Genomic DNA, 18,182 nt, shown 5'->3' with positions numbered 1-18,182 from the left:
GACGTATGGTTTATTTAATTATGTTCCTATTTATTATTATTTTTTTAATATCCATAATCGGAAGTCTTGAAATATTTAGAAACAAGAGTAAGTATTAGTAAAATTTTCTGATAAACACATTTCAGATATAATAAGGTTATTCAGACATATGTATATAGCGCCATGTCTTTCGAAAACACTAAAAAAAGCTATTTGTTAAAATTAGTGATATCTAATATTTAGTGTATCAACAAAGAACTTCTGATCTACTCGTTTACGATTATAAAAGTATATTACATATTTACATTGCAGTTGTAATTACTGCGCGTAATTTTTAATTTCACATAGCCATGATTTAAAAATTATTTAACAAATTTTTAAGCATTTACAAATTTGCTTAAACATAATCGATGTCGTTTCGTTGCTTTATTTGTGAGAAATAAAATATTGGGAAGAAAGTGTATAAAAATTCGAAACATTATTGAATGTTACTTACACGAGAGGGACTTGCAAACTTAAGTTCTACTATCAGTGAAAGCTATTTCTTGTAATTATTACAAAATAAAAACTAAAATTGTTGCATAGTTGCTGCCTTTGTAAAATAAAGAGTTGCTTCGACTTTCACAGAAAAATTTTTCGTAGGAAAAATTGAGTAATTATTGTTACGAAAGGACCATATGCAAATACTAAACTATCCAACCAACCTTTTCAGATTGTGTACTATATGGCTTTGATATCGATTTATTTAATGCAATCACTTTTCGAATGCGCCCCGTAATCAAGAGAGGGGGCAGATTAAAGTGTGTATTTTGTGAAATTTATATCAAAATTCAAATATCTTGAATAAATAAAGTATTCGTTTTTTAGGCTAAGTTATAAAATTCATTATAATAACATAAACATTGTTTCATGTTCAGTGCTGATATTTCCAGAAAAACGAAATATCTCTCAAGAATGTAACAGATTCCATTCAAAACGGCATGTACAATTGATTTCTGAACACATTTGTTCGAAGAATGAATAATAACTTTTTTAAATTTTACGGCACAGCATATGTTACGATGGGAATGAATAGTCTTTTGTAAAGGATGTGGAGACATCCATATTTTGGAATACATATTGTGGAATACATTGAACTTTTTAAGGTATTTTACTTTAATCTTCTGTGTGTGTGAGTGTTCAATTCCTGATCTACATACATATATATATATATATGCCGAGGTAGTGTACAGTGTTACTCATACAGATCTCTTTGTTTGTTATTTTGTTTGTGGGAGTTTTCCTCATCTCTATTTTTTCTTTAAGGAAAACGATCTTGCTCTTTTCGCGTGGTTGCTTTTTTCTTCGTCATGTTTTCGACACACAGTTTGATTATGGTCAATTTTGGAAACATTTTTTTGTCAGACTGTCGGAAGTACTTATATATGTATATATTTAGTACGTTATTATTTTAGACTGCGGATTTTATGCATTTATGACAAAAATGGGTGGATGTAATAATTTAAAACAGTAAAAACATTAGGACGATTTAAGAACGTCCATATATTACTTTCAATTTATTACAATTGTTAAAGATAGGAAGAAATTTTTATATGGTGCCCGCATCTTGTAATTGATGGAGAAAATTTTTATTTTGCATAAAGATCCGCAGTCTAGTTATTATCCTGTTTATTTGCCGAACAACCTTTCGACTATATATTCATCATACGGACATAGCAAACATTATACCATGTCTGCGTCTATAGACAGATATATTTGGAAATGTATATCCGTCATCCGTATCTGTATCGAACCTCACGACATTTCCCACGGAACTCTAGATAAGATTTTTACCGCATTTGCTTGCAAGCCACTCTGTTAACGTCTTGTGTATATCTAGGCAACTTAAAAATAGCTTACAGTCCAACGCGACGTCCAAATCCTTAACCCCACTCCAACTTTTAAATTTCATTTCTCGATAATCCCAAGTAGCCACGTGTAGCCACGTACGTCCCTAAAACGTACGCAGAATTGACGTAGGACGTTTGGACGTGAACTGGACCTGAAACGTACGTTTTAGGGACGTACGTGGCTACTTGGGACCGGGGTTTGCAATAGTCAAAGTCGCTAGATAAAATATCAATCTAGGCCGCGATCGTCTAAAAGTCCCATTTTTACGTATACGAGGCGTAATTTGCATTATGTACTCGGTAGCATGCAGCTATATGCTGCCGAATAATGCAATTTACACCTCGTGAAGATTGATCTTTTATCTAGCACTTTTGATTACTGAAAAACCCCATCTTTGCATTACAGTATTTTATCGATAAATGTCCCAGATGTCTGGCCGATAATTGTCCCAGAACTATCCTCACTCCTGCGCACTGATGCCAAGGCTGTGGTACTGTGGTACTAAACCATACCCCCACCATAGCCTACTATTGCCCCTACGTTGTTTTCCAACGCGCCCGCGCGGGCGTGTTGGAAAGGATACGTAGGGGCAATAGTAGGCTATGGTGGGGGTATGGTTTAGTACCACAGTACCACAGCCTTGGCATCAGTGCTCCTGCGGGGTGTACCTGGGTGTACCCCTTGAGAGGCCAAGAAGCTTGAGAGGTCTTGGTCGCCGACAAGTACATATGACTCATACGGCTCGGGTATATCCGTGAGACGCCACTAATCCAATGACTAAACTCCTTTATTTTTCATTATTTTTTTGTGGGACTTTGATCAATATGTTCGTGGCATTTTTCTAATGAAAATTATACTAAATACGATACAATTCCGATGATATTTACTTGTGTAATGAACGATGAAAATTTCGAACGCAAGGAAGAGCAGCGTATGGATTTTATTTTATTTTAACCCTTAAATGCATTGTGTTGCCGTTTGGCTACACATTCTGTTCTGGCTCTACATTCTTGCTACATTCACTGCAGGAACGTTCGGATGCTTTTTACGCATATTGTAGCCACAAGGCAATAAACCGCTCACATGTATTTGTATACAGTGCGCGCCATTCATGCGTCTTAGATTTTCTACCCTCAAATATGGCGACATATGATAATTTTGTAATAAAAAATATTTTCACAAAGATGTGATTTGTTTCCTTATTTTTCCCTTAATATACTCTTTTTTTAGTAATGTTTGATAAATAGAAACTGCAAACAAAATATCGTGCATTTAAGGGTTAAACTGTGGTGCCCAAGGTGGTTCGGAACCCACCTTATAAAAAAACTGTGGGTCCCGTCGCGAAATAATCACAGCAGTAAAACAAGCGACGTAAAATAAATAAAACTAAAAAAAAAAACAGCGTATGGGAAGTGCTTTGAACTATGCCGGGGCGCCGCGACTCTCCGCGTCTCTTTCTTTCCCATACGCTGTCCTTTCCGGCGTCAAAAGCTTTCATCGTTCATTACGCGAGTAAATCTAATTAGAATTATATCATGTTTGGTATCATTTTCATTAGAAAAATGCCACGAATATGCTGGCAAAAGTCCCATAAAAAAATAATGGAAAATAAAGAAGTTCTATTTTCCATAGTAAATTATGTAATGCGATTGCAATGTAATTCAAATACTATAAAATACAATGTAATTCACAACTCTGCTTATTAGCCGGTTCGTGGACAAGGATTTCGATGAAGCAATTACCGAAGAAACGGTAATTGTATCAGTCAGGCGAACTCGTTGACGATTCCTCGGTGAATCACTTGTATTTTATAAAATTAACTTCTTGTACGAAATCCATCTCGTTGAATGTTTCGTGGAAATATCGCATAATATAATATCATCAAGTTTAATAGCTGATCGCAAATAAAAGCGGTACAGTGCTGCAATGTGTGCAATTTTTCTTAGCGGTCTCTGCAGGTTATCGTTCACGCTGGCAACAAAAATTTATCGACCTGATAACACTTCCGTCTTCAGAATCGTGAAAGACATCCCTTATGGCTGTGGAACTCCGTCACATTCGGCGGAAACGTATAAAAGCCCGTCAGCCGTCGGGTAGATCGACATTCAAGTTACGCTAACTCGCACACTCACTACTATACTGCTACTTGTGTATTGAAACAAGGTATGTATCGAATTTTAAGCAATTCATATCCGGTATTAATTGTTTTGTTTTTAACATGTTCATTTGCAAGTCAAATTCAACCTTTTGCAAATCAATTTCACCCTTTTATAAATCAATTTCACCCTTTTGCAAATCAATTTACTGCGAGGGAAACATAAGACTGTAAAATTTATTAATCAGAAAACGGCTACAATATTAATTAATGAATATACATTACACACAGTTTTTTCATATATTACAAAGTTAATGAATTGATAATTACTTTTAAATAAGTATCTGATGTACATCTTTGCAATAAGTAAAAAGTGTTGAATTTCTTAACAATTAATTTACATTTGATTTTTTCTACAAAAACTTACTTAAAAATACTTTATTTGTATTTGTATGTCGATTAACATACACACGAGCTACAAGCGATTAAAAATGTTGAAAATCGTAGTTTTACACGATTTTTGATCAGTTTCTGCTTAAAATCCACAAAATCGTACATCTTTCGATGCGTGTCGTTTTTTCCTGCGTCAACCGATTTCGATGAAATTTTCAGCATGTGTATAACTAACATAGACCTACAAAACATATATTTTAAATTTTCATTAAGGGCCCTAATAAAAAAGTTAAAAAAATGCCTTTTTTATTTTTGCATGTAACTTTGTAAATTATAATTTTTTGGAAAATCTTTTTTGCATATCATTTCATAAACCAGTGCTTCTAATTGATTATAAAAAATCAGGTCATTTGTTACAATTATATAAAATTATATAAAAAAGTTATTCTGTTTTAAAGGGCGTTCGAATACTTTCGTGAGTCACTGTATATTCCGATACATTTTGTACCGTTGTACCTCGGTTGACCATGAGTCGCGGGACACCCTGTATAAACAGTACCAATTCGTAATTATATTATATATTCCATTGCAAAAGTTGAAGTTCATTCTAGGTTTATCTATTAATCAGAGCAACGCGTGAAACATAGCATCGGTCAGCGAAATGAAAGCATCCCTGAACTTTCGTTCAAATCTTTTATTTACAAATAGATTTCCTGTTTTCGAGTTGTGCAGACGTGATATACATAAAAATGATTGTTATGTTTGCATCGTTTTTTTTACAGTTTTGCATCGTCGTGAAAGGATTAATAACAAAATTGATAATTTTCTGATTCTTATACAATAGCCTTATTCCACGTTTTTAATGGTAGCTTTCTTTTGTTCCAGGTCTTCTAAGATGTTTGCAAGATGGATGCCATTACTATTTATTTTCATGTTAACATTATTAATTCCCGAATATCATACAATAAGGATTATCAACTATGGCTCCGAGAATGATCAGAATACTGACGATTTAGTTATAAAACGTTTCGCAAGTGAGTCTTGCGAGGGGGAAGATAGCGTCTCCTTCACAGGATTTCATATAACGAAAGTTCCAGCGACTGCTATAAAAAGCAAAACGATAAAAAACATTAATTTAAAAGAAAATTTACTGGAAAGAATACCAAGTGAACTATTCGATAATGTTCCGTTATTGGAATGTCTCAATGTCGCTATGAATAAAATTCCATATAATGAAATATTCAATTTTGGCCATTCTAATTTGAAAACTTTAATTGTGGATTATCAAAGTGACGTTGACCACTTCAACATGCTAGAGTCAAGAGAGTTATACTATCCAAAGGCGCACTTCCCAAAATTGGAAATGCTGCATGTAAATGGGATCAGCTCATTCGTGCTTGATATGTTTCCAAAAAATATATTTCCTGAACTAACTACGTTATATTTAACGGAGAACGAATTACGATATATAGACGGGGACTTTCTCTCTAAATTACCAACCTCTGTACAACATTTACATCTTGAAAGAAACGGTATACATAACTTTAACATGTATACTGTAGGTAACTTAATATCGTTGTACCTGGATGGAAATCCTATAGACAGGATTGGATCCAATTCGGATCATACTGACCTACAAGTATTATCCTTACGAAAATGTAGCTTAAATGCCGGAACATTAGAAAAGAACTTCATTTTCGCTCTAAACGAGTTAGAAGTGCTAGATTTGTCGGAAAATCGTCTTGGATACGTGCCAGAATATTTGTTCGATAATGCGAAACATTTACAAAATTTACTTTTAAGCAATAATTTACTTACGGAAATACCACGTATAAACAAATTGCAGCGATTAAATAAGTTGTCGTTAAGTTTTAACCATATAGAAATCGTCAATAACCTAATATCAGATACTTTGACTGTATTAAATCTACAAAGTAACAATATTAGTGAGATCGTGGATTCAAGTTTCGAAAATGTTCCTGTTCTCCAAGAATTGGATTTGTCTTATAATAAATTAAAGTATCTGCCTTCTGGCTGGGCACATGGATTAAAGGACCTTAAGCAATTAAATTTAAGGTTTAATATGTTTGCAAGGATTGCAGACATGTCATTGACGTCTCTTGTCGATTTGAAGAATTTATACATAAAAGGCAATTTGTTTCGTGAAATTGATGAACATGACATTCAGCTTATACCTCAAACTTGCACAACTTATGTGACGTAGATTCTAATGTATACAGATTGTAAAATGTAGACTTTGTTACTCTTGGTAATACAACAAATCTTTTGTATGAATATATATATTCTAAAGAGGTGTAACTAATTTATATATATATATATGCGGTAGTATCTTTATGATTTTGTACGGTAATTACTATAACTACATTGCGAATATTTATGCAAAATCAAAATTGCGGACCTCTGTTGCAACGAGCCGAAGTGAAATAGAAATTGATTTTCTTTCTTACTAAGTCCGACAGATTGAAAATAATACGATAATATTTTTCAATTCTTTCAATGGTTTTAGTATTTATATTGTGTTCCTCCTACGCATTTTCGTCATAAATGTATAAAATCCGCAGTGTATTTATAACGATCAGTATTGTCCTATCGTTCTCTTATATAGCTTGAGCTATATTTTGTACATATATATATATAATAAAGTACAATTAAAATATAATTATTACATGTGTAATACGTGTTACTCTTTCCTTATTATCCTTGGATTCTCAAAGGGGGTGAGGGGAGGTCTGGTGGTATGTGATACAAACATTTTCGATCGGACTGCTAATAACAGAGTAATGAATAATCTCTACTGGTGATTACTGGTCACGATTCGTGGTTCACCCTGTATAATATACATATAAACTTCGCAACTCTTCTGGTACTTTCTTATCAGTAATAAATAGTAATAGCACAGACGAGATATAAGATATCTCGTCTGTGGTAATAGCAGGTAATAGTTCCAACTACTTTCTCCACAAACTTAGGACGTCAGCGTCGGCGTCGGACGTAGATACGTTCCTGGTGAAACTAGCACATGCGCGAAAAAAGCACACAATTGGCACAATATCCACAATATCTGACAATATCTGGACAATATCTCATCACTGGTCACGGCAGTGATGCCAGAACATGCCAGAATGAAGTTGGTTTCAACTTCATTTCCCCCTCCAGGCTCTCCACCTTTATCCCCTTCCACTATCCTATTCCACCGTTCAGTCCCTATCGCGCACGCGCAACGTGTCACATATTACTCTGGTCATCAGAGAGGGGGTACGGGGGTACTTGTATTCCCCCCGATTCCTTTTCGATTACCCCAGATTACCCCTGTCTGGTTACACTGGGTTACACTGGGTCACGGACCGTGGTAATGCCGTGGTAATTTTATATTTATTAGTTGCCGTGACATCGCAACTTTTCCTTCTGAACAGGAGTCCGTCTAGCGGCTGATCAGAACAATAAGACGTAATATTCACTGTTTCAGGGCTTAGAGACAGTCCCTTGAACCACGTATTCTTCCGACACCGTGATATATATATAAAGTTTACAAACGATGTCATACGGTTTTTCCCATCACATAAAATATTTTGTCATAGGTGAAGATGATTCATTTCATTTTACATATATGTGTAATTGCATTGTATTGTTTTCTAAATACTAGAGAATTTATCTTTCATGAATGACACACAATTCGAAAATAACTTTTGAAATAACGGAAACAATTGAGAAAGGTTTCTGACGATTATTTTTGACATTCTTATATATGTAAATACTTCCTACGCTTGATGTGGCTTCATGTATCAATAAGCAGTTATTACTGAGTTATTATCAGTTATTATATACAATGCGTATATAAAATGATACAGTTGGCAATCATTAATGCTAACATGTTACAGTTAGAAACATTATGATATGCGTTTAATTCGAGATCGATTGAAAATAAAAATCACGGAGTGTTGTAAAATATTCTCTAAAATAAATGTAACGACTTATCAGCGTGCAAAATGCAGGTAGTGCATTTCTCCTGGGGTCTCTTTTTCTATCTGTTATCTACACTTCCAGGTAAGTTAGCCAATTTTTTAAATTGCATAATTGTCAAAACTTATTTACATTTATTTTCTAATTCTGCATATCGTTATAAACAACTTCGCTTCATTTTATAAGACTCTTTCTGTTACAGTCAATGCTGTCGATTATAACATTATATTGTCTCATGATGGTCCTGTAGTATTAGGTGGGACTATTACATTCAAAGCTGACTTTTTTAAAGATAATGGTATGCGACCATCGGGTACTTTTAAGTATCAATGGAGAGACGATGCGATACCGCCCCATGAATATGAGGTTAGTACTATTATATTGGGTTGGCAAGAAAGTAATTTCGGTATTTTAACAATAAACCTACCGAGCCTTTAAAGTAACTGGTACATGTTCGCTTATAAAAATGACAAGATTGATTTTATTTAGACTTTGCGCAGCTCCTATTGTAATATGTGCTCCACTAAAGATATCTGAAATTGCTCATTTTGACTGGTGATGGTAGGTTTAGTGTTAAGGCGAAATAAAACCCAATTCTACATCTTAAGACATATAAAACTACGTCTGGCGAAAGCTAGCCCAAAAGTGGCAAGACCAATGGACAACCATAAACTCCACAAAATCACTAATCTTCTCCTTGAGCTACCAAGCAAGAGAAAAGACCAAGTAAGCCTATTCAGACTGATATAGTCTGTATCACAAGAGTAAAAACTTTTTTGTAAAAAATGTCATATAGATCGGAAGTACATCTAAAAAACTGATACTTGATTATTGTTTGACAACGTCTAGGCATACTTTCAACCAACTTTTTGGCATATGAGACGGGGAGGGACTTCCATATTTCTCGAATTCGACGAACTAGGGTTCTCAATTTTAAGAAACCATCTTTATGTAGAAAATTTATAGATAATTAGAATCTATATTTAAAGTACTATTACGCTGTTACTTAATAGTGGGTCCAATTTCCTGCGTTAGCGATTATTGCTTCGCAATGTTTCGGCATATGATACTGGCAGTGACCTCCATATTTTTCTTATTTGGTAACTTAGACTTTTCACGCTGTGAGTATGTTTTCCTCTAAGCTTTTGCTTCATGTATACCCACACGTTTTCAATTGGATTGGCGTTTGGAGACTAAGAGACATTTCCGCGAGCCCACGTCAGACGTTTTTCGATGTGTTTCGAAGAGAGCAAAGGTTTCTTTATGTAACGAAAAACTGTTTCACTCTTGAACATACTAACAGATCTCTTCGAAAGTGTATCAGGGGACTCCTTGTTTAATGCCAGCTTTCAAAGGGTATTTGACGTTTTTAAAATTTAATTTTTCATATTTTTGTCACTTCATAGACAGAAGAAACATCAAATACTACAGTGTATTGGAGCGTGAATTATGCGCATGACAATTATAGCGTTGGAATATTCGAAGTGGAAGTGATAGTTAGCGAACGAATTACTTTTTGGTGGCGGGAACGTACCAGTGTACGCACCAGGTTTCACGTAACACGTATGTTAACAAAATTGTTAGATACATCTGTATTCAGTTTGATATATTACCTGGTTTCTAATGTGTTATATTTTTGTAGAATTTATTAATGGCAATATTGAAGTTATACAGCCGAATAAAACAGTAGGAGATGAATATGTCTCTTCTGCGACAGAAGCTAATGTAACGATAAATATGCGCAAAGGGGATGTAGATTATTTGAAGAATGCGACGTCGGTATCTACTTACTGGTTTATAGACTGCGTGTATTATGATCAGACAACTGATTTCAAGTTTCTTTATAATTTCACAAATCCTGATACGTCACATGTTATTGAAGCATTAGTAGTCGCATCGTTCGAGCCACCGCCAACTGTATTGCCTACAACCACAACAACTGTTCCGAGTCCTACAACAGAACCAAACGTGATAATATCAAATACTACTACAGAACGGGCAGTAACTACTATAACTAATGATACTGTTGCAACAGAGAAACCATTATCGACGACAAGTCCAATATCTTTGCCTATTACAATACCTACTACAGCACTTGTACCAAACGCCAGTATTTCCAATGTAAATATTCCCATACCTAACATCTGTTTGAATTCCTCCATCATTGCTTCAGATCCTGAGAAAACTTATGGACACTTCAGCAAAAAAGTTAATGTTCGTGGTAAGTAAAATATCAATCATATCACAGTAATGTCCCAATTTAAGTCTGTTCCGATCTATGTCACGACACAGAACCGAGAATTGACTTAGAATGGGACATTACTGTATAATAATTCGCTACGAGTATTCCGTGTAAGTTATATTTTACATTTTAAACAATTCCAGCGCCTATAATGAACATAACAGTGGAAGGTACGAATTGGATTCAACCGTGGGACATGTTATCTTTGAATGTAACATGTAAAGGTTCAGGACCTTTTTATAAGTGCCTTGACTTTCATCGTGGAAAATACAATATTACTGGAAACGAAACATGCAATAGCGGTGATCACCTTCGTTCTTGTAATTTCTCCATTATCCATTATTTTTTGGAGCCCAGTGTATATACGATACTAATTATAATGAACAACGATGTCAGCAAAGAAATATATCCTATGACAATAAATATTTATAAAGGTATTTTATTATAAATATCAGTATTATTATTAGACCGCGGATCTCTATGCAAAATCAAGATTTTCCACCTAAATTGCAACAAATCGGAGCGACAGAAAAATTAATTATCTCTCTGAATATGTTCAATTGGTTGAAAATAATACAGAAGTATTTTTAAATTCGTTTAATGTCTCTAATGTTTTAAATTACGCCTACCAATTTTTGTCATAAATGCATGAGATCCCTCTGTCTAATTATTATAATTAGACTGCGGACGTTTATGCAATTTTCAATTTTTGTAGACAAATTTGAAGAAAGTGGAATGAGATAAAATCTTATTTTATGCGTAAAGATCCGCAGTCTAATTTTAATATTTGCTTTCACATGGTAATGAGTTTAAAATAGTTTTACATGTGTGCGCTTTACTTTACAGTGACAACAAAACCGCAATTGTCAGTAATTGCTGTGCCAGTTTCTTGTTCACTTGCGGCTGTAGTGCTGATTGTTTTCGGCATTGCATATTATATACAAAGCAGAGCAAGATTCACAGTGGAAGTGGCAGATTTTGATTTCGGTCAAAGTAATCCAGAGATGGAATATAAAACGTTCAGAGAACGGTTACGAGATTCGTTCAATAACACCATAAGACCAGGAAACAAACGGATAAGTGTACGCCGCCCCTATTATGGCAGCATGAATCACTAACAAGTACAGATTGTGCAAACTATGATAGTATTCGCAATTCTCCAGTACCATGCCGCAATTAATTGAAATCTTAGTTATTTTCGATTTTATGGAAACGTACTCAGGTCAAAGTTACACTATTTCAAGGGGTACGTTCGATGATGGAAAAAAGATTATCTTTCAGGTATATCTCAAGGTGGAATCCAATTATGTCTAATGTCGAGACACTTGTATCATCAGTTTCTTTTTTAAATATTTGATACAAACTAATTAAAGGAAGTTATAGTGACTCCCATTAATATTCGGATGCTCTAAATAACACGATAACTTTTTAAATATTAGACTATGCGATTTAAATTTTTTTTAGAATTTAGAGCAATTTGTTTACTACAGGATGTGAAAAGAAATTTTTGCAAAAATTGCTATTGGTCTCTCGGAACTGTAGAGAAAATACTAAAAGCTGCAGTTTACAACTTTTTTATGTGGGCTTATATTGAAAATTTTAAAAATACGTTGTAGATCTGTGTCAATCATATTTTGAAAAAAGCAACAGGCATTGAAAGAAACAAAAATCCTTAGATTTATTTCAGTTATAGGCTGAAAATCGTGAGGAATTGCAATTTTCAGAATATGTTTAATTGATACAGATCTACGAAGCGTTTTTTCTAAATTTTCTTTCTTAGTATTTTCTCTGCAATTCCGACAACTTGAAATTTTTGTCAAAAATTTGTTTCACATTGTGTAGCAAACCAATTGTTCTAACTTCTCAGAAAAGTTCAAATCGCGAGTTATCGTCTTTTTAAGAGCGTGCGAATATTAGTGAGAATCACTGTATATGTCTGTATTCTGATTGAATGGTGTTTTCTAGTTCCGACTGTGGTTGCTCAGAAATGATACAAATATAACAGGTGATAGTTATAGTTGCTATATCGCACTCACAGAAGTGCTTGGCATCAATATTTTGTTTGTAGCATAGAAAAGTTGGTTTGTTTATTTTTTAAAGCAGCAAAAATCAGAATGGTCGTACATATAAAATCGCGTAACTTTGTTCTGGGGGAATATTTACTTATATCCATTGAAATATTTCACGCTGTGTATTTCGCTTTGCATCGTAATCTTGAATTGCGTAATCTTAATTGCTTCCATGAACGCATGCCCACACTTTTCTTCTAACCATATATGTTATCCTCTTCTTCATAATATTGTTATAGAGTGTAGAGCATGCATAATTCTGAGTACATTATTTCATATATAGCACAGGTAAGGTGAAGGATGGACTGTACATTGCATTTTTCTGCCATTATCGATTGGAGATTTTACAGTATAATAATAGTAATAATAATTTATTCTCGTTTCCACACTTTACATAAAGTTTTTAAACTTTTTGGCCGCGAAGCTCGAGCTGCCTCAGTCGCCGAGCAGTGTAAATATGCCGCGTAATCTGACCTCGGGTTGTGTATATCGGTGTGAACCATACTTATCCAATTACAAAAATTCTTTATTTTTCATTATTTTTTAATGTGCCTTTCACCAATTTATTTGGTGACGTTCAAACTACCGACAAAAGGCACAGAAAAGAATAATAATACCGATGTGCGTACTTCGAAGCCATTCAAATTCCCATGTCGCCAAGGTGTTCCGTTTCTTCTGACTCACCCTGTATACTGCAGCTATTGTGTACGAGAGTGAGAGAGAACTAGCCGTTCTCACCAATAGACTTATTGTTAGTCTATGGTTCTCACGTGGCGTCCTCTCTTACTCTGCGATTACTGTGAGTGAGAAAGAACATCGTCGTCGTTTTGATAATCGGTCCACGTACAATTTGATACTTCATTAGCCAAAATGGTTCGATTGTTCATCAGTTATTCGTAAAATCAGTGGTAGTCTCGTTCGTGTGCTTCGCACAAGATGTCCAATGGGACTGTTCTGCGCGCTGGGGTTAGGTACACACACACACACACACACGTGCGCGCGCAGAGGCACGGGGCGCGCTCAATTGCGTACTAACCATTTTGAAATTAAAATAACATCCGAAGATACAGACACATTTCTCTAAACTATAAACAGTACGAACAATCAGAAAGTAAAGAGAAAACATAATCGCGGAGCATCGAAAAACAAGAGGAATTACAGATTATCCAATAAAACGAGAAATCTGAGAAAAATCGCACCTAAATATATACGCTCTTACGTACTACCTATTTTTTAATTAAATTAATGTAAGAAGATATCGACACATTTCTGTAAGCTATAAACAGTACGAACAATCAGAAAGTAAAGAGAAAACATAATTGTGGAGCATCGAAAAACAAGAGGAATTACAGACTATCCAATAAAACGACAAATCTGGGAAAAATCGCACCTACGCTCTTAGGACATGGAATCATTTTTGCAAGAAAGGGAGGTTCTGGAAAATTTTCCGGGACCGAGGGAGGAATTGTCAGATAGTTGGAGGTACCGAAAGAAGCACAAGTACTTGACTGTGTTGCAACGATTGGATATCCTGAAAAAACTTGGAAAGAAAGTTTCTGCCAAGGATTTAGCCGAGCAATACGGAGTGACCACTCAAACAATTTATACTATTAGGAGGAATGCTGCGAATTTCGTGGAAAAAGTGGACAAAATGGATCATATCGATGAAGAAACGAAGAAAATACAGAGTCCTAAATTGCAAAGGCTGTACAGTAAATTGTATACGTGGTTCATCGAGCAAAGTGCGATAGGCAACATTATGAGCGACAAACTTTTGCAACAAAAAGCTGAGGAATTTAATGCAAAGATCCGTGGACCAAAGACGTTTCGTTGCAATCGGATGTGGGTATGGCGATTTAAAAAACGCCATGGTCTTATAGGCGGAAAATCCAAGGATGATGATGCGAAAGGAAAAGAAGAAGAAAATTCATGTCAGTGTCAGGATGAAGATGTAGTGGAAGCCCTGGACACTATTGTGGAATGGTCAAAACAATTCGACTTGTTAGTGCAATCGCATGCAAATGGTTTAATGGAGTTTTTCGACCAAGAAAGAGAGAATCAATAGTATTGTTATGTATATGTACATGTAATTATTAGACTGCGGATCTTTATAGAAAATAAAAATTATCTACATTCTACATCGATTGCAAGTAATAGAAACTAATTTGAATGTTACTTCTTCCTTTAAAGGGGGTAGACTCGTTTCCAGGATTGCAACAGTGCGGGATGCGCCTTCTCATTTCTCAATAATGCAAAGATGAGCTTTTTCAGTAGTCAAATAAATGCTCTAAATAAAAGCTTATTTTTACGTTTACGAGGCGTGATTTGCATCATTCGGCAGCATGTAGTAAATTTGTCCTTGCGTAACCAGAAATTTTTGTCTTTCTCCTATAAACTTTTACCTTTTTCCTATGTTATCCAGCAGATTTGAACGAGGAGATGTGAGAAATCCAGGTCTCGATCCTGGAGGATCAATGGTTCAACAATTATAAGTGTTTGAAGTTGAGCGATTTCCACCATCAACCAACTAATTTCACTATGCGATTCTTATAGGGTTTCTTTGCGCTGATTCTGCATCTGCCTTTAATTTTTCCTCTAGAAATTTTATTTTGAGAAAACGACATATTTTTCAACTTTAAACAAATATTGCGATTTTATTATAAAAGGTTTCGAATTGTTCTTCACAGCAAAAGATTCTGTAGACTTTCCCGAATACAGTGACGTCCAATATCAATACATCATGAATGTTTAAACATGTTAAAACAATCATTATTTGATTTCCTGTCAAAAACACTGGAAATAGCTCAACTTTAAACATCCATAACTTTCGAACCATTGATCCTCCAGGATCGAAACTTGGGTTTCTCACATCTTCTCTTCCAAATTTACTGGATAACGTAGGAAAAAAGGCAAAAATTTCTGGTTACCCAGCCTATAGCTCTGTTCTAATACTTCTAATATGTGATGGTGGTGCATAAGTCGTCCAGTCTATCCTATCACAATGGTCTATTCTATGCATGTATGAACTACGTATCATTTGTTTTCTAGTACATAATACTCTTTTAAAAAAGTGAATCACTGAAATCTTTTTTCTATTTCTTTACAGGGCTATACCCATCTCACTAATCCTGAACCTCTTCAATGATTTTCAAAATGGAAAAGAATAAATTTCTTGGATAAACGACTAACAAAACTTGCAAAATGTACAGTGAGACTAAAACAAGAACTAAATCAAACGAGTTGCAAAACGGTTCTCAAAGTTATAATCTACAGTATTTTTAGGTATCAAAGTAATATAATCTAAAAACTGTGGTCATATAACTTATTGTATGGTCATTCCAAACAATTGATGAGTGGAAACAAGATTGTATATAGAAAGCTATAAGGATTGTATATATGTAGGCTGTGAACATATAGTGTCCGAAGGAATAGAAATGTCGACCATGACGTTTCATTAACATGAAATCCGAAATATGATTTTTTACAATTTTAATTTGAAAAATTGTGTGTAATCGTTTTTGTTTGGATTTACAAATCAATTGTGTCTTGTGTTAGGAAAAACACATACATATAATATAATATATATAAAATATTAATTTAAGAAATTTGGTCAAATAAAAAAGTACGTATAAATGTGAATGAATAACAGATTAAGAAAACTTTCGGTATGTAAATATACTTTCCATACGCACACATGCGCGTGTGCATATTGTGCGCGCACGCGCTTATACACACATGTACGTATTATAGTATTATATTCATTCGAAATATATTTAATATATAAATTATTTAGATAAAATATATAACAGAAATCAAAGAATAAAAATTTCAATTACGACGTAGTTTTTTAATCAACATTCACTGACAAGTAAATTTCGGTTTGCCAAAATTCCTCTTTTACTTTTAGGCATTTAACTTATTGTTTACAAGCGGATCAGGTAAATATAATACAACAAAAATTTGTATTATATTGTTTATATACATATAATAATGATGTGTTCCAAGATATTGAAAATATCAGATTACATAAAACAATAATAGTTTTGGCTAATAATCAGTTTAAGCGAATAACCATAAAAAAATTCCAGTCGAGGTAGAATAATATACATTATATTTCCATTTATATAATTCTTTATATTCAATAATATATTATCCTACTTTTGTAAGCTAATATAACAGTTGTATTAAAAAATACTTTTATATAGTATTGATCCTGATTGGGTCTCGAGATTCGAAAAAAAGTAAATAGTATAAATATATAATCTGCTACTGATTTAATATGATTAAGATGATGGAATTATAATTTGGTAGGCTAGACAAAATCGATAAAAGTTAGTCATAAAATATTCTAAGTATAATGTACATATTTATTTTGAATAAATTTAAGCATGTTAGAAACAACTTTGTCGGATGCGAAAGGAAATTGTTTATGATTCAACTTAATATGCAAGTACATTTTATTATTAATATACCTCTAAAAAACTTTCAAATCATTTATTTTTAATAGATGAAATAATGTTTTTAAACGATATAGAAAAAGTTTTTAAGTGCTTCGGAAGAGCAAGTAGAAAAATGTCTGCATTACTTAATTAACGAAAACAATTCCTTTTATAATTACGGTATACATATGCCCCGTCAGCCAAGCCTGGTCAAGCCTGCCTCGAGCAGACTGGAGCAGACAGCAGTGTGGCCACAGATGAGGTTGCGACCAACCTCATTTCCCCCTCCAGGCCCTCCACCTTACCCCTTCCACTATCCTATTCCACCGTTCAGTCCCTATCGCGCACGCGCAACGTGTCACATATTACTCTGGTCATCAGAGAGGGGGTACTTGTATTCCCCCCGATTCCTTTTCGATTACCCCTGTCCGGACCAGGCTTGCCATATTCCGCGCGTGCCAGGCCCCTTACCGCTGCGCCCCTCGCCGAGCTACTACGCTGAGCTCGCCCCACTCTTCCCACTACACTGACGCGTACCGCGTGGAGCAAGCTAAGTTAACGGTACGCGTCAGCGTCAGTGGGAAGAGTGGGGCGGGCTCAGCGTAGTAGCCCGGCGAGAGGCGCAGCGGTAAGGGGCCTGGCACGCGCGGAATATGGCAAGCCTGGTCCGGACACACTCACTGTTCCTAATATCTAACATTCAGCGGAGTTCACAACGGTATCACCACCCTACATTTTCGCAAATAAAATCGTAATTAATAAAAAAAATGTAAAATTTTTTTGCACGGGACCATCCCGGGAACATACTCTACAAGATGCAAAAGGTTTCGTTCCGATTGGTCCATCCATCTCTGCGTAATCGGTGAACATACATAGAAAAAAAGCGAAAAAAGGCACATACAGATCGAATTGAGTAACCTCCTCCTTTTTCGAAGTCGGTTAAAAAAAGCAGTGAAGCCTGTATGCTCTGGCAGTGCCACATTTTTATCGTTGCGTTCCACACATCTTCAATGTAATTATGTACTCGGTTCTTTCCGATGTCTTTGACATCTGTACTGACAATGGAATAAAGATGCAAAACTGACATTAATGCT

The 18,182-nt window shown here is 34.8% G+C and overlaps 1 protein-coding gene across 3 annotated transcripts; it reads left to right on the top strand.

Annotated features, from left to right (window-relative positions):
• The first annotated feature begins 7,791 nt into the window (after positions 1-7,791).
• LOC143212686 (uncharacterized) lies at positions 7,792-17,047 on the top strand. Of its 3 annotated transcripts, XM_076431721.1 has the most exons (8): positions 7,792-7,956; positions 8,257-8,422; positions 8,541-8,704; positions 9,745-9,901; positions 9,981-10,559; positions 10,724-11,014; positions 11,427-11,662; positions 15,756-17,047. In XM_076431721.1, the coding sequence occupies exons 2-8, from the start codon at positions 8,365-8,367 to the stop codon at positions 15,792-15,794; spliced, it is 1,524 nt and encodes a 507-aa protein (XP_076287836.1). In that variant the 5' UTR covers positions 7,792-7,956; positions 8,257-8,364; the 3' UTR covers positions 15,795-17,047. The 3 variants fall into 3 exon arrangements, with proteins under 3 accessions (XP_076287836.1, XP_076287834.1, XP_076287837.1); XM_076431719.1 differs by having other exon boundaries at positions 7,792-8,422; XM_076431722.1 differs by having other exon boundaries at positions 7,792-8,422; positions 11,427-11,701.
• Positions 17,048-18,182: the final 1,135 nt, after the last annotated feature.

This window comes from Lasioglossum baleicum, chromosome 10 (assembly GCF_051020765.1).
Source record: "Lasioglossum baleicum chromosome 10, iyLasBale1, whole genome shotgun sequence".
Classification (NCBI taxonomy): Eukaryota; Metazoa; Arthropoda; class Insecta; order Hymenoptera; family Halictidae; genus Lasioglossum; species Lasioglossum baleicum.
This window is presented reverse-complemented; position numbering and strand designations above follow the sequence as displayed.